The sequence below is a fragment of the Hyperolius riggenbachi genome, chromosome 12 (assembly GCF_040937935.1).
Source record: "Hyperolius riggenbachi isolate aHypRig1 chromosome 12, aHypRig1.pri, whole genome shotgun sequence".
In the NCBI taxonomy this organism is placed as follows: domain Eukaryota; kingdom Metazoa; phylum Chordata; class Amphibia; order Anura; family Hyperoliidae; genus Hyperolius; species Hyperolius riggenbachi.
The window spans coordinates 228,818,851-228,836,006 of record NC_090657.1 but is presented as its reverse complement, the minus strand read 5'-3'; the positions used below and the strand labels follow the sequence as shown (position 1 = coordinate 228,836,006).

The following is a 17,156-nucleotide window of genomic DNA, read 5'->3' as shown; positions in this document are numbered from 1 at the left end:
CAACTCCTCTTTCCCACACGACTCATCCTCCTCTTCTTCCTCCCCCCTCTGTGCTGCCGCACAGAGGGTGAAGGAAACATCTGGTTCTGATGAGAATTGATCCCACAACGTTCCTCCCACAACTATTCCTGTTCACGCTCCTCCACAGCTTGATCCACCACTCTACGTACGGCACGCTCCAGGAAGTAAGCATACGGGATCAAGTCGCTGATGGTGCCATCACTGCGACTCACCAGGTTGGTCACCTCCTCAAACGGCCGCATGAGCCTGCATGCATTTCACATGAGTGTCCAATTGTTGGGCCAGAACATCCCCATCTCCCCAGACGGTGTCCTTCTACTGTAGTTGTAGAGGTACTCGGTGATGGCTTTTTCCTGTTCTAGCAGGCGAGAGAACATAAGGAGGGTGGAATTCTAACGAGTCGGGCTATCACAAATCAGGCGTCTCACCGGCAACTTTTTTCTCTGCTGAATATCGACAAAGCGTGCCATGGCCGTGTAAGACCGCCTGAAGCCTGCTTCAGGACGTCCTCTAAGCCTGGGTACTTTGAATCTTTGAATGACTAGATTCAGCACATGTGCCATGCAGGGTACATGGGTCAGCTTTCCCAAATTCAAAGGGGAAATGAGATTGCTGCCGTTGTCACACACCACGTCGCCGATCTCATCTCCAACTGGTGCGGGGTCAGCCACTGATCCACCTGTTTGTTAAGAGCAGCCAGGAGAGCTGCTCCATCTCCTCTCCGTTTTGAGGCAAGACATGTCTAAGATGGCGTGACACCGTCGTACCTGGCATGCAGCATAGACCCTGGGGAGCTGGGGCTGTGTAGCTGGAGAGGAGATCGCAGCACCAGTAGAGTTGAACTGCCACTCAGCCGAGGAGGAGGATGATGACAGTGTAGAGGATGTATCAGGAGGAGAGGAGGTGGCAGGAGGCCTGCCTGCAAGTCGTGGAGGTGTCACAAGTTGGTCCACTGCACAGCCACATACTCCCTGCTTGCCATCGGTCACCAGGTTGACCTAATGGGCTGTGTAAGTAATGTACCTGCCCTGACCGTGCTTGGCAGACCAGGCATCTGTGGTCAGGTGGATCCTTGACCCAACGCTGTATGCCAGTGGTGGCGCCACTTGCCTCTCAACTTCACGGTACACTTTGGGTATCGCCTTTTTAGAGAAATAATTGCGGCCTGGTATCTTCCACTGCGGTGTCCCAATGGCCACAAATTTATGGAAGGCTTCAGAGTCCACCAGCTGGTATGGTAACAGCTGGCGAGCTAACAGTTCTGCAAAGCCAGCTGTCAGCCCCAGGCAAGGGGGTGACTGGCAGAAATTGGCTTCTTCCGCTCAAAGATTTCCTTCACAGACACCTGGCTGCTGTGGGCAGAGGAGCAGGAATCGCTCAAGGTCAGAGGCGGAGTGGAGGAGGGTGGCTGTGAAGGTGCAAGGGAGAAAGTGGCTGAAGATACTGCACCTGAAGGAGGAAGAGGAGAAGGAGTGGCTTTTCTTTTGTGTGCTGCTTTTCCTCAGGTGTTCTTCCCATTGCAGTTTGTGCCTTTTCTCCATGTGCCTTCGTAAGGCACTTGTCCCTTTGTGGGTGTTGGCCTTTCCACGGCTCAATTTTTGGAGGCAGAGAGAACAGATGGCATTGCTCCAATCTGAAGCAGACACATTAAAATATTTTCAAACTGCTGAGCCCCCCTGGGGTGATGGCACTATGGTGGCATCAGCAGCTGACGTTGAAGGGCATGTTGGCTGGCTGTACATAGGTGGCGATACATGGCGCCGGACACTGCCACCAGCTGTTTCTGATGACGATCTCCCCCTGCTTCTTTCAGGAACTCATCTCCTCCTACTCCTCTCTGACTCCCCCTCTGAACTGTCCCCCTGTTCATCTCCTCTATTGGGAACATACGTGGAATCCATATTATCATCATCATCATCATCACAATCATCCTGCCCAGCTTCGCTTGCCTCAGACACCTCCAAAACTGCACCAACAGCAGGTACTTCATCATCCTCCTCCTCACATGTTACGTCCATAGTGTCGCCTAACTCAGACATATGAGGTGGACTTGCTTAGCGCCTTCATCTGGTTGTAACAATAATGGCTGTGTATCAGTGATTTCCCCACCAAATAACTCCTGTGAACTGTCAAATGCAGCGGATGAGGTGCTTGTAGTAGCGCTGGTGGCTGCGGAAGATGAGGTGTTCTGTTTTAAATAGTCAACCACGTCCTGATAATCTTGGGAGTTGATGGGACGTGCCTTCTTCTGAGCACTGTACTTTGGTCCAGGGCCGCACGAAATCACATCAGCACGACCTTGCACAGACCTGCCAGGTGGCCTTCCTCTTGGTCTGCCTCTACCTCTGCCTCTACCTGTTTTGTCTATATCAGGGAAGGGGGAGGAAGTGAAAGGTATGCACTGACTTGACTAATACAATGTGCAGTCACACAGGTTCAGTTAACAGGTATGCACGGAGTGGTATATCACACTGCGTGCACTCACGTAGGTAGTTGGGTGCACTGAACACAACAGGTAGGTATATGCAGTGATGGGTATTACAAATGTGCACCTGTCACGAACACAGGTACTGAGCAGGTACAGTGACACTGCATGCGCTCACGTAGGTAGGTGGGTGCACTGTGAACAACAGGTAGGTATATGCAGTGATGGGTATTACAATGTGCACCTGTCACACACAGACAGGTACCGGGCAGGTACAGTGACACTGCGTGCGCTCACATAGGTAGGTGGGTGCACTGAAGTGGACAACAGGTAGTAGGTATATGCAGTGATGGGTATTATAATGTGCACCTGCCATAGCAGTAATTATACCACCAAGGGGCCAAAGGCTGCGACTGACTGACAGGGCTGTATGTAATGCAAGTGGGCCAAAAAAAAATAGATCACAAGAACAAGATTAGCTCTCAAAAGAGCTGTTGAGGTGCTATTTTAGCAATAAGAATCAGCAAGGAGCAAGCTAACAAGCCTACAAGAGCCTAACTAATCTTTCCATATAGGTCTCTGCACAGCAGCTCTCCCTTCTCTAATTACTGCAGGCACACGAGTGAGTGAAAAGCCTGACGCTGCCTGCCTTTTATAAGGGGGGTGTGGCTCCAGGAGGGAGTGTAGCCTGATTGGCTACAATGTGCCTGCTGACTGTGATGTAAAGGGTCAAAGTTGACCCTCATGATACACTATGGGGGCGAACCGAGCTTCCGGAAAGTTTGCGGTTCTCCGCAATCGCGAACCCCGGAAGTTCGCCGGGATCCGCTCGCCGGCGAATCGTTCGGGCCATCTCTATCAATAAACTTTATAAAACCGATTCAATGAGAATGGATTTAATATTGGTGTAAATTTGTTGGGAAAAATGGTTACTTATTACAAAGAATTTACCTGTTGGCGGTTTGGATGCCGCCAAGACCCGATCGGAAGCCTTCCTTCGCTTCCGGGTCTCGTCGCTTGTTCTCCGCTGCCGGCCCTGCCGGTGACTCACAGTCCACACACGCTGACAGGCGGAGGACACGTTCGCAGTAAGCCCTCCGCAAGGGTAAACAATAGTCAGCTGACTGGAGCGGTGTCAGCTGATCTCTACCTGACAGGGCCTTGCTGTGTGATTGGTTGTGCGGAAGGTGGTCGGCCACTGCTTGGAGAATGATTGATATTTAAATGTGCAGAGTGCTCCCAGTCATCACCCGTGATAAGCACAGCTTTGGCTAGTTGCTGGGTGCCCACTCGATTACTGATTGCTGGACTTTGATCTTGCCTTGTATTTGACTATTCCTGTCTGTTTAACTTAACTTGATTAACCCTTGCTTGCTTCCTGGACATCCCTTGTATGCTACCTGGATTGACCCTTGACTGTTTACTGGATACTCTCTTGCTTGCTGCCTGGACCGACCCTTGCCTGTTATTGGATACCTCCTGCATGTTATTTGTATTGTCTGTTACCTGGGGACTTGACTGTCATCCCTGTTACCACTGACTCTCAACGCTTATTGCTTCATTCCTCTGGATTCAGGTAATTACCTATGCTATACCTCTGAACTGTTGAACTGTGTTACTAGTCTCAGTAGTGGCTCCTGGTGGCAGGGCAGTTTCTAGGCTAAATTGCACTCAGGGCGAGGGTGTAAAAATTGCCCTCCTCCCCCCCCCCCCCCCATGGACTCGGGACCCCTTACTCTTTAGAGACAGTCACACAGCCACAGGCCACAAGTAGATCTGCCTACCTACTAGTGACCAGCCACTCATCCAGGAGGAAGCAGAGACCAGGAAAACACAAAGGCGAAGAGAGCCCGGAAAGCTGACTCCTCCATAAGTGCCGCGCACTGACAGCCTGCAGTACCGCTATAGGACATCAGGGGTCATCACGCGGTGGTGATGTGATGATGACTTGACGTCGGACGCAGGCTGCCCAGGAGGAGTCAAGGAAGGTGATCGCGCTGGTAATCTTCTTTCTTCTTCCGTTTGGCTGCACCGCATGTTACCAGCTCCCTAGCGGTTATGTCCTTCTGCCTGCACCCCTCTTTTTTTTACTTGCCGGTCTGTGCCCAGGGCGGTCGCCCTGCTCACACTGCCCAAGAAACAGCCCTGCCTGGTGGTATATCTGCCTTCTACGTCAGCTGGTATGCCTTGCTTACCTAAGTCCTAATTAGGGCCAGCCAGTGGTGTGCCAGGTAGGGACAGTGTAGGTGTCAGTTAGTGGTGTGCCAGGCAGGGACAGCTAGGTGAAGAGCGAGACCTTTAGCCTGGGCATACACGCTGACTCCGAGAATTACATCACCAAGCCTTACACTTATTTCATTTCATTTTGGTTTGAGTTGCTTGAATCCAAAATCGCCCGGTATGTCTCGGCTGAAGCCCCCTGAAATACAGCTGACTCATACTACATCTGAGCAACATCAAAGCATGAAGGGTTTACAGCGATATCCAGAGACCCGCTCTCGTATCCATCTAATGCACCTGGCTGGAGGATGTTGTGGCAGATGGAAGAAATACAGTATATATAGCCTGCTCTGTTACTGTACTTTACTCTGATCCCACCATCACCACATCTGACGCCGTTAATGGTCTGAGACCGTCCATAACAGTAACCACACACACGATAATCGATTTTACTTTCAATTTGATCAGAAGTAAATTCAACTGAATGTAGAGCGCTGCGGTTTTGTGGATAATTCTTGTTAAATTTTGGAAGGGGAATGATGAAATCCTCTAGAAATGAATCAGATAGATGGGCTAATGTTTTTCTCTCTTTACATTTTTGTTTGATTTTTTTTTAGCAAGTTTAAATTTTTCTTATTTAATTCAAATTGTTTTATTGAGATGGAAATTGGACTAGAGCATACAAACGATCAAAAGAAAGAAAAAGAAACAAAAAATGCAACTTGTAGGGCGGACATTAAAGTGTGGAGGGAATTAGCAAATTCTGCATCCCCAAGACAAGATAAGGTCCAACTGGAAAAGCAAATCAATAATGCTTAAAGGGGAACTGAAGAGAGAGGTATATGGAGGCTGCCATGTTTATTTCCTATTAAGCAATACCAGTTGCCTGGCTGTGCTGCTGATCCTCTGCCTCTTATACTATTAGCCATAGCCCCTGAACAAGCATGCAGCAGATCAGGTGTTTCAGACTTTAAAGTCAGATCTGACAAGACTAGCTGCATGCTTGTTTCTGGTGTTATTCAGATACTACTGCAGAGAAATAGACCAGCAGGGCTGCCAGGCAACTGGTATTGATTAAAAGGAAATAAATATGGCAGCCTCCGTATACCTCTCTTACTTCAGTTCCCCTTTAAAGGACACCTGAAGTGAGAAGGATATGGAGGATGACATATTTAGTTTTTAACAATACCAGTTGCCTGGCTGTCCTGTTTATACTCTACCCCTAATACTTTTATCCACTGCCCCTGAACAAGCATGCAGCAGATCAGATGCTGTGACTGAAGTCAGACTGGATTAGCTGCATGCTTGTTTCAGGTGTGTGATTCAGACACTACTGATGCCTGAAAGATCAGCAGGACTGCCAGGCAACTGGTATTGTTTAAAAGGTAATACATATGGTACCAACATATACCTATCACTTCAGGTTCCATTCATACATTGTTTGACTACCATAGCAGCAGTCATGGGACTTGTACCCAGCTCTCAAACCAAGGAATACATTACTGAACGTCAGACAGCATAACATAAAACTTGTGTGCGGCAGTTTTTGGAAAACAAAAAAACTAATTATACCTTAAAAAGGATCTTTAACCCAGTATTGTACTTCATCCCAATTAGTAGCCAAGAGCCCCTTTACCCTGAGCAATCTTTACCTTTTCTCAAATAGATCATGGGGTGGGGGGAGACACCATTCCTACAGTGTGATGTCAGGGCCATGACAGTTTCCTGTCTGTGAACCTCATTGCATTGTGGGAAACAGTGACTGTTTTCAACTGCCAAGCAACCAATATTTCCCTACCACCTTTATCCTATCGCATTGTTAGGGGGTGTGGTTATAGATTTTTTCCCCTTGTTTCCCAGCAGTAAAGATGAGGACTAGCAGGCGTATAATGGATCAGACATGAATTCAATAGCGAATATCAGTCAATTCTTGATTTATCGTCTATTTGTTTACTTCTCTCACTTTGCAATGTATTGATACAATTTTTCCCCTAAGTTCCTTTTTAAGTCTATTTTACTTTGGCCACACTGAAAGCTGCCGTACTCCATTTCTATAGCAAATAGTTTAGTAATCACTCAGTGATTAGATCAACTTCCAATCAAAGCCAATGATATTTCCATTTTCCACTCACTGTATTTTGTCCTCAGAGCCTGGAAGCAGCCGGTCAGGGTATTGGAACCGCTGATGTCGCGGAGTTTGGATAAACAGTCTGTCATCGTTTGCCGGTTCTTCACCTGTTGATTGTAGAGCTCAGCGATGTCCGAAAATCTCTCATCGTACTCTGCAACGTCAACTTTCTTTACCACCAATAGGTCGTATTTCTCTAGAACTGGAGGACACAGATATGCGTGAAAACACTGAGGAGATTGGATTACAGATCGATCACTCCCTTCCCACTACTGCACTGTCTGAATAAGCATTCTCAGAGCCCACTGATCATGCTGCTATAATTTGCTGATGGACTGAACATCACTGCGTGCTGCTGACTGCACAGTGATCTCTGGGGCCACGCTGCAGCTCACAGCCCGCATGCACAGTGATCTCTGGGGCCACGCTGCAGCTCACAGCCCGCATGCACAGTGATCTCTGGGGCCACGCTGCAGCTCACAGCCCGCTTGCACAGTGATCTCAAGGGCCATGCTGCAGCTCACAGCCCGCATGCACAGTGATCTCTGGGGCCACGCTGCAGCTCACAGCCCGCATGCACAGTGATCTCTGGGGCCACGCTGCAGCTCACAGCCCGCTTGCACAGTGATCTCTGGGGCCACGCTGCAGCTCACAGCCCGCATGTACAGTGATCTCTGGGGCCACGCTGCAGCTCACAGCCCGCATGTACAGTGATCTCTGGGGCCACGCTGCAGCTCACAGCCCGCATGTACAGTGATCTCTGGGGCCACGCTGCAGCTCACAGCCCGGGTGCACACTGATCTCTGGGGCCACGCTGCAGCTCACAGCCCGCATGCACAGTGATCTCTGGGGCCACGCTGCAGCTCACAGCCCGCATGTACAGTGATCTCTGGGGCCACGCTGCAGCTCACAGCCCGCATGTACAGTGATCTCTGGGGCCACGCTGCAGCTCACAGCCCGCATGTACAGTGATCTCTGGGGCCACGCTGCAGCTCACAGCCCATGTGCACAGTGATCTCTGGGGCCACGCTGCAGCTCACAGCCCGCATGCACAGTGATCTCTGGGGCCACACTGCAGCTCACAGCCCGCATGCACAGTGATCTCTGGGGCCATGCTGCAGCTCACAGCCCGCATGTACAGTGATCTCTGGGGCCACACTGCAGCTCACAGCCCGCATGCACAGAGATCTCTGGGGCCACGCTGCAGCTCACAGCCCATGTGCACAGCGATCTCTGGGGCCACGCTGCAGCTCACAGCCCGCATGTACAGTGATCTCTGTGGCCACGCTGCAGCTCACAGCCCGGGTGCACACTGATCTCTGGGGCCACGCTGCAGCTCACAGCCCGGGTGCACAGTGATCTCTGGGGCCACGCTGCAGCTCACAGCCCGCATGTACAGTGATCTCTGGGGCCACGCTGCAGCTCACAGCCCGGGTGCACACTGATCTCTGGGGCCATGCTGCAGCTCACAGCCCACATGCACAGTGATCTCTGGGGCCACGCTGCAGCTCACAGCCCGCATGTACAGTGATCTCTGGGGCCACGCTGCAGCTCACAGCCCGGGTGCACAGTGATCTCTGGGGCCACGCTGCAGCTCACAGCCCGTGTGTACAGTGATCTCTGGGGCCACGCTGCAGCTCACAGCCCGTGTGCACAGTGATCTCTGGGGCCATGCTGCAGCTCACAGCCCGCATGCACAGTGATCTCTGGGGCCACGCTGCAGCTCACAGCCCGGGTGTACAGTGATCTCTGGGGCCACGCTGCAGCTCACAGCCCGGGTGCACAGTGATCTCTGGGGCCACGCTGCAGCTCACAGCCCGCTTGCACAGTGATCTCTGGGGCCACGCTGCAGCTCACAGCCCGCATGCACAGTGATCTCTGGGGCCACGCTGCAGCTCACAGCCCGGGTGCACAGTGATCTCTGGGGCCACGCTGCAGCTCACAGCCCGTGTGCACAGTGATCTCTGGGGCCACGCTGCAGCTCACAGCCCAGGTGCACAGTGATCTCTGGGGCCACGCTGCAGCTCACAGCCCGCATGCACAGTGATCTCTGGGGCCACACTGCAGCTCACAGCCCGGGTGCACAGTGATCTCTGGGGCCACGCTGCAGCTCACAGCCCGCATGCACAGTGATCTCTGGAGCCACGCTGCAGCTCACAGCCCGGGTGCACAGTGATCTCTGGGGCCACGCTGCAGCTCACAGCCCGCTTGCACAGTGATCTCTGGGGCCACGCTGCAGCTCACAGCCCGGGTGCACAGTGATCTCTGGGGCCACGCTGCAGCTCACAGCCCGGGTGCACAGTGATCTCTGGGGCCACGCTGCAGCTCACAGCCCGCATGCACAGTGATCTCTGGGGCCACGCTGCAGCTCACAGCCCGCATGCACAGTGATCTCTGGGGCCACGCTGCAGCTCACAGCCCACATGCACAGTGATCTCTGGGGCCACGCTGCAGCTCACAGCTCGGGTGCACAGTGATCTCTGGGGCCACACTGCAGCTCACAGCCCGCATGCACAGTGATCTCTGGGGCCACGCTGCAGCTCACAGCTCGGGTGCACAGTGATCTCTGGGGCCACGCTGCAGCTCACAGCCCGCATGCACAGTGATCTCTGGGGCCATGCTGCAGCTCACAGCCCGTATGTACAGTGATCTCTGGGGCCACGCTGCAGCTCACAGCCCGCGTGTACAGTGATCTCTGGGGCCACGCTGCAGCTCACAGCCCGCGTGCACAGTGATCTCTGGGGCCACGCTGCAGCTCACAGCCCATGTGCACAGTGATCTCTGGGGCCACACTGCAGCTCACAGCCCGGGTGCACAGTGATCTCTGGGGCCACGCTGCAGCTCACAGCCCGGGTGCACAGTGATCTCTGGGGCCACGCTGCAGCTCACAGCCCGTGGTGCACAGTGATCTCTGGGGCCACGCTGCAGCTCACAGCCCGCATGTACAGTGATCTCTGGGGCCACGCTGCAGCTCACAGCCCGGGTGCACACTGATCTCTGGGGCCACGCTGCAGCTCACAGCCCGCATGCACAGTGATCTCTGGGGCCACGCTGCAGCTCACAGCCCGGGTGTACAGTGATCTCTGGGGCCACGCTGCAGCTCACAGCCCGTGTGCACACTGATCTCTGGGGCCACGCCGCAGCTCACAGCCCGCATGCACAGAGATCTCTGGGGCCACGCTGCAGCTCACAGCCCGGGTGCACAGTGATCTCTGGGGCCACGCTGCAGCTCACAGCCCGCATGCACAGTGATCTCTGGGGCCACGCTGCAGCTCACAGCCCGTGTGCACAGTGATCTCTGGGGCCACACTGCAGCTCACAGCCCGGTTGTACAGTGATCTCTGGGGCCACGCTGCAGCTCACAGCCCGGGTGCACAGTGATCTCTGGGGCCACGCTGCAGCTAACAGCCCGCATGTACAGTGATCTCTGGGGCCACGCTGCAGCGCACAGCCCGCATGTACAGTGATCTCTGGGGCCACGCTGCAGCTCACAGCCCGCATGCACAGTGATCTCTGGGGCCACGCTGCAGCTCACAGCCCGCATGCACAGTGATCTCTGGGGCCACGCTGCAGCTAACAGCCCGCATGCACAGTGATCTCTGGGGCCACGCTGCAGCTCACAGCCCGTGTGCACAGTGATCTCTGGGGCCACGCTGCAGCTCACAGCCCGCATGCACAGTGATCTCTGGGGCCACGCTGCAGCTCACAGCCCGGGTGCACAGTGATCTCTGGGGCCACGCTGCAGCTCACAGCCCGCATGCACAGTGATCTCTGGGGCCACGCTGCAGCTCACAGCCCGGGTGCACAGTGATCTCTGGGGCCACGCTGCAGCTCACAGCCCGGGTGCACAGTGATCTCTGGGGCCACGCTGCAGCTAACAGCCCGCATGTACAGTGATCTCTGGGGCCACACTGCAGCTCACAGCCCGGTTGTACAGTGATCTCTGGGGCCACGCTGCAGCTCACAGCCCGGGTGCACAGTGATCTCTGGGGCCACGCTGCAGCTAACAGCCCGCATGTACAGTGATCTCTGGGGCCACGCTGCAGCGCACAGCCCGCATGTACAGTGATCTCTGGGGCCACGCTGCAGCTCACAGCCCGCATGCACAGTGATCTCTGGGGCCACGCTGCAGCTCACAGCCCGCATGCACAGTGATCTCTGGGGCCACGCTGCAGCTAACAGCCCGCATGCACAGTGATCTCTGGGGCCACGCTGCAGCTCACAGCCCGTGTGCACAGTGATCTCTGGGGCCACGCTGCAGCTCACAGCCCGCATGCACAGTGATCTCTGGGGCCACGCTGCAGCTCACAGCCCGGGTGCACAGTGATCTCTGGGGCCACGCTGCAGCTCACAGCCCGCATGCACAGTGATCTCTGGGGCCACGCTGCAGCTCACAGCCCGTGTGCACAGTGATCTCTGGGGCCACGCTGCAGCTCACAGCCCGCATGCACAGTGATCTCTGGGGCCACGCTGCAGCTCACAGCTCGGGTGCACAGTGATCTCTGGGGCCACACTGCAGCTCACAGCCCGCATGCACAGTGATCTCTGGGGCCACGCTGCAGCTCACAGCTCGGGTGCACAGTGATCTCTGGGGCCACGCTGCAGCTCACAGCCCGCATGCACAGTGATCTCTGGGGCCACGCTGCAGCTCACAGCCCGTGTGTACAGTGATCTCTGGGGCCACGCTGCAGCTCACAGCCCGCGTGTACAGTGATCTCTGGGGCCACGCTGCAGCTCACAGCCCGCGTGTACAGTGATCTCTGGGGCCACGCTGCAGCTCACAGCCCGCATGTACAGTGATCTCTGGGGCCACGCTGCAGCTCACAGCCCGCATGTACAGTGATCTCTGGGGCCACGCTGCAGCTCACAGCCCGCATGTACAGTGATCTCTGGGGCCACGCTGCAGCTCACAGCCCGCATGTACAGTGATCTCTGGGGCCACGCTGCAGCTCACAGCCCATGTGCACAGTGATCTCTGGGGCCACGCTGCAGCTCACAGCCCGGGTGCACAGTGATCTCTGGGGCCACGCTGCAGCTCACAGCCCGGGTGCACAGTGATCTCTGGGGCCACGCTGCAGCTCACAGCCCGCATGCACAGTGATCTCTGGGGCCACGCTGCAGCTCACAGCCCGCATGCACAGTGATCTCTGGGGCCACGCTGCAGCTCACAGCCCGCATGCACAGTGATCTCTGGGGCCACGCTGCAGCTCACAGCCCGCATGCACAGTGATCTCTGGGGCCACGCTGCAGCTCACAGCCCGGGTGCACACTGATCTCTGGGGCCACGCTGCAGCTCACAGCCCGCATGCACAGTGATCTCTGGGGCCACGCTGCAGCTCACAGCCCGCATGCACAGTGATCTCTGGGGCCACGCTGCAGCTCACAGCCCGTGTGCACAGAGATCTCTAGGGCCACGCTGCAGCTCACAGCCCGGGTGCACAGTGATCTCTGGGGCCACGCTGCAGCTCACAGCCCGCATGTACAGTGATCTCTGGGGCCACGCTGCAGCTCACAGCCCGGGTGCACAGTGATCTCTGGGGCCACGCTGCAGCTCACAGCCCGCATGCACAGTGATCTCTGGGGCCACGCTGCAGCTCACAGCCCGCATGCACAGTGATCTCTGGGGCCACGCTGCAGCTCACAGCCCGCATGCACAGTGATCTCTGGGGCCACGCTGCAGCTCACAGCCCGGGTGCACACTGATCTCTGGGGCCACGCTGCAGCTCACAGCCCGCATGCACAGTGATCTCTGGGGCCACGCTGCAGCTCACAGCCCGCATGCACAGTGATCTCTGGGGCCACGCTGCAGCTCACAGCCCGTGTGCACAGAGATCTCTAGGGCCACGCTGCAGCTCACAGCCCGTGTGCACAGTGATCTCTGGGGCCACGCTGCAGCTCACAGCCCGCATGTACAGTGATCTCTGGGGCCACGCTGCAGCTCACAGCCCGTGTGCACAGTGATCTCTGGGGCCACGCCGCAGCTCACAGCCCGCATGCACAGTGATCTCTGGGGCCATGCTGCAGCTCACAGCCCGCATGTACAGTGATCTCTGGGGCCACGCTGCAGCTCACAGCCCGCATGTACAGTGATCTCTGGGGCCACGCTGCAGCTCACAGCCCGGGTGCACAGTGATCTCTGGGGCCACGCTGCAGCTCACAGCCCGCATGCACAGTGATCTCTGGGGCCACGCTGCAGCTCACAGCCCGCATTCACTGTGATCTCTGGGGCCACGCTGCAGCTCACAGCCCGCATGCACAGTGATCTCTGGGGCCACGCTGCAGCTCACAGCTCGGGTGCACAGTGATCTCTGGGGCCACGCTGCAGCTCACAGCCCGCGTGCACAGTGATCTCTGGGGCCACGCTGCAGCTCACAGCCCGTGTGCACAGAGATCTCTGGGGCCACGCTGCAGCTCACAGTCCGCATGCACAGTGATCTCTGGGGCCACGCTGCAGCTCACAGCCCGTGTGTACAGTGATCTCTGGGGCCACGCTGCAGCGCACAGCCCGCATGTACAGTGATCTCTGGGGCCACGCTGCAGCTCACAGCCCGTGTGCACAGTGATCTCGGGGGCCACGCTGCAGCTCACAGTCCGCATGTACAGTGATCTCTGGGGCCACGCTGCAACTCACAGCCCGCATGTACAGTGATCTCTGGGGCCACGCTGCAGCTCACAGCCCGGGTGCACAGTGATCTCTGGGGCCACGCTGCAGCTCACAGCCCGTGTGCACAGTGATCTCTGGGGCCACGCTGCAGCTCACAGCCCGTGTGCACAGTGATCTCTGGGGCCACGCTGCAGCTCACAGCCCGTGTGCACAGTGATCTCTGGGGCCATGCTGCAGCTCACAGCCCGTGTGCACAGTGATCTCTGGGGCCACGCTGCAGCTCACAGCCCGTGTGCACAGTGATCTCTGGGGCCACGCTGCAGCTCACAGCCCGTGTGCACAGTGATCTCTGGGGCCACGCTGCAGCTCACAGCCCGTGTGCACAGTGATCTCTGGGGCCATGCTGCAGCTCACAGCCCGTGTGCACAGTGATCTCTGGGGCCACGCTGCAGCTCACAGCCCGTGTGCACAGTGATCTCTGGGGCCACGCTGCAACTCACAGCCCACATGTACAGTGATCTCTGGGGCCATGCCGCAGCTCACAGCCCGCATGCACAGTGATCTCTGGGGCCACGCTGCAGCTCACAGCCCGTGTGCACAGCGATCTCTGGGGCCACGCTGCAGCTCACAGCCCGCATGTACAGTGATCTCTGGGGCCACGCTGCAGCTCACAGCCCACATGTACAGTGATCTCTGGGGTAGAGTGACCATATTTTTGTGGGTCCAACCTGGGACGGAGGGGGAGGGGCGTGGGGGGGGGGGGCGGCGCGCGCAGCGGCGAAAAGTGGGAAGGAGTGAGGAGCACGCAGCGGCGAAGACTGGGGGGGAGGGGGGCTGCGGAGCGCGCAGCGCGCCGCGCCGAAAAAATGGGCGTGGCCATGACATTGTATGGGCGGAGCTAACGTAATGATGTAACAGCGAGGCATAAGAAAGCAGTGTTTACGCCATGATGTGGACAAACGAGACTTTGTATCATGGGTGTGCAGAAACTGTGTGATGCTAATAGTATACCGTAACCACAAAGCAGCAAACATAGCCATCTATGACCATTAAATAATAAATGCAGTAACAGTTACCCCGGACACCAGAAAATAAACGCAATAGGCAACATGTCAGTATAAAATAAATGCAATGCGGGCAAACATGTCAGTACAAAATAAACGCAATGCGGGCAACATGTCAGTACAAAATAAACGCACTGCGGGCAAACATTTCACCAGAAAAGAAACGCACTGCGGCCAAACATTTCACCAGAAAAGAAACGCACTGCGGGCAAACATTTCACCAGAAAAGAAACGCACTGCGGCCAAACATTTCACCAGAAAAGAAACGCAATGCGGGCAAACATTTCGCCAGAAAAGAAACGCACTGCGGGCAAACATTTCGCCAGAAAAGAAACAATGCGGGCAAACATTTCACCTGGAAAAGAAACAATGCGGGCAAACATTTCACCAGAAAAGAAACAATGCGGGCAAACATTTCACCTGGAAAAGAAACAATGCGGGCAAACATTTCACCAGAAAAGAAACAATGCGGGCAAACATTTCACCTGGAAAAGAAACAATGCGGGCAAACATTTCACCTGGAAAAGAAAGCATTTACTCACCTGGCAGAAGTGTCCGGCCTCTGGCGCGCTGCTCCGTCCCGGGACCGTCTTCCTCCTCCTGCTCTTCTCTCCCGCGCTGACAGGGCTACGGCAAGATGGCGCCCGAAGCCCTGTACTAGTGACACAAATAGGTCTCCAGTACAGGGCTTCGGCAGCCATCTTGCCGTAGCCCTGCTCGCCTGCCGGTGTCGGAGCAGACACCGGAAGAGGAGGCTGGAGCGGGGCTGCAGGCAATGAACTGGCACGGCGTCTATAGACGCCGCTGCCAGTTCATGCGGAGAGAGTGGCCAGAGTCCCGAGGCCGGGACGTCCCGCTGCTGAAAGCGGGACGTTTCCCGGGACCTCATTAAGCCTGGGACAGCGGACCCCGAATGCGGGACGTGTCCCGGGCAATCCGGGACGTCTGGTCACTCTACTCTGGGGCCACGCTGCAGCTCACAGCCCGTGTGCACAGTGATCTCTGGGGCCATGCTGCAGCTCACAGCCCGTGTGCACAGTGATCTCTGGGGCCATGCTGCAGCTCACAGCCCGTGTGCACAGTGATCTCTGGGGCCACGCTGCAGCTCAAAGCCCGTGTGCACAGTGATCTCTGGGGCCACGTCGCAGCTCACAGCCCGCATGCACAGTGATCTCTGGGGCCACGCTGCAGCTCACAGCCCGCATGTACAGTGATCTCTGGGGCCACGCTGCAGCTCACAGCCCGGGTGCACAATGATCTCTGGGGCCACGCTGCAGCTCACAGCCCGCATGTACAGTGATCTCTGGGGCCACGCTGCAGCTCACAGCCCACATGTACAGTGATCTCTGGGGCCACGCTGCAGCTCACAGCCCGCATGTACAGTGATCTCTGGGGCCACGCTGCAGCTCACAGCCCGCGTGTACAGTGATCTCTGGGGCCACGCTGCAGCTCACAGCCCACATGTACAGTGATCTCTGGGGCCACGCTGCAGCTCACAGCCCACATGTACAGTGATCTCTGGGGCCACGCTGCAGCTCACATGTACAGTGATCTCTGGGGCCACGCTGCAGCTCACAGCCCATGTGCACAGTGATCTCTGGGGCCACGCTGCAGCTCACAGCCCGCATGCACAGTGATCTCTGGGGCCACGCTGCAGCTCACAGCCCATGTGCACAGCGATCTCTGGGGCCACGCTGCAACTCACAGCCCGCATGTACAGTGATCTCTGGGGCCACGCTGCAGCTCACAGCTCGGGTGCACAGTGATCTCTGGGGCCACGCTGCAGCTCACAGCCGGTGTGTACAGATATCTCTAGGGCCACGCTGCAGCTCACAGCCCGGGTGCACACTGATCTCTGGGGCCACGCTGCAGCTCACAGCCCGCATGTACAGATATCTCTGGGGCCACGCTGCAGCTCACAGCCCGCATGCACAGTGATCTCTGGGGCCACGCTGCAGCTCACAGCTCGGGTGCACAGTGATCTCTGGGGCCACGCTGCAGCTCACAGCCCGGGTGCACAGTGATCTCTGGGGCCACGCTGCAGCTCACAGCCCGGGTGCACAGTGATCTCTGGGGCCACGCTGCAGCTCACAGCCCGGGTGTACAGTGATCTCTGGGGCCACGCTGCAGCTCACAGCCCGTGTGCACAGTGATCTCTGGGGCCACGCTGCAGCTCACAGCCCAGGTGCACAGTGATCTCTGGGGCCACACTGCAGCTCACAGCCCGGGTGCACACTGATCTCTGGGGCCACGCTGCAGCTCACAGCCCGCGTGCACAGTGATCTCTGGGGCCACGCTGCAGCTCACAGCCCGTGTGCACAGCGATCTCTGGGGCCACGCTGCAGCTCACAGCCCGCTTGCACAGTGATCTCTGGGGCCACGCTGCAGCTCACAGCCCAGGTGCACAGTGATCTCTGGGGCCACGCTGCAGCTCACAGCTCGGGTGCACAGTGATCTCTGGGGCCACGCTGCAGCTCACAGCCCGGGTGCACAGTGATCTCTGGGGCCACGCTGCAGCTCACAGCCCAGGTGCACAGTGATCTCTGGGGCCACGCTGCAGCTCACAGCCCGGGTGTACAGTGATCTCTGGGGCCACGCTGCAGCTCACAGCCCGTGTGCACAGTGATCTCTGGGGCCACGCTGCAGCTCACAGCCCAGGTGCACAGTGATCTCTGGGGCCACACTGCAGCTCAC

General features: G+C 56.8%; 1 protein-coding gene across 1 annotated transcript in view; it reads right to left on the bottom strand.

Annotated features, from left to right (window-relative positions):
- The window catches only part of LOC137542484 (uncharacterized), a 42,991-nt gene that overhangs the window by 17,866 nt on the left and 7,969 nt on the right, over nucleotides 1–17,156 (bottom strand). The window contains exon 3 of the mRNA XM_068264441.1: nucleotides 6,799–6,996. Within this exon, the coding sequence (XP_068120542.1) occupies nucleotides 6,799–6,996 (198 nt within the window). The remainder of the gene's footprint in view (nucleotides 1–6,798; nucleotides 6,997–17,156) is intronic.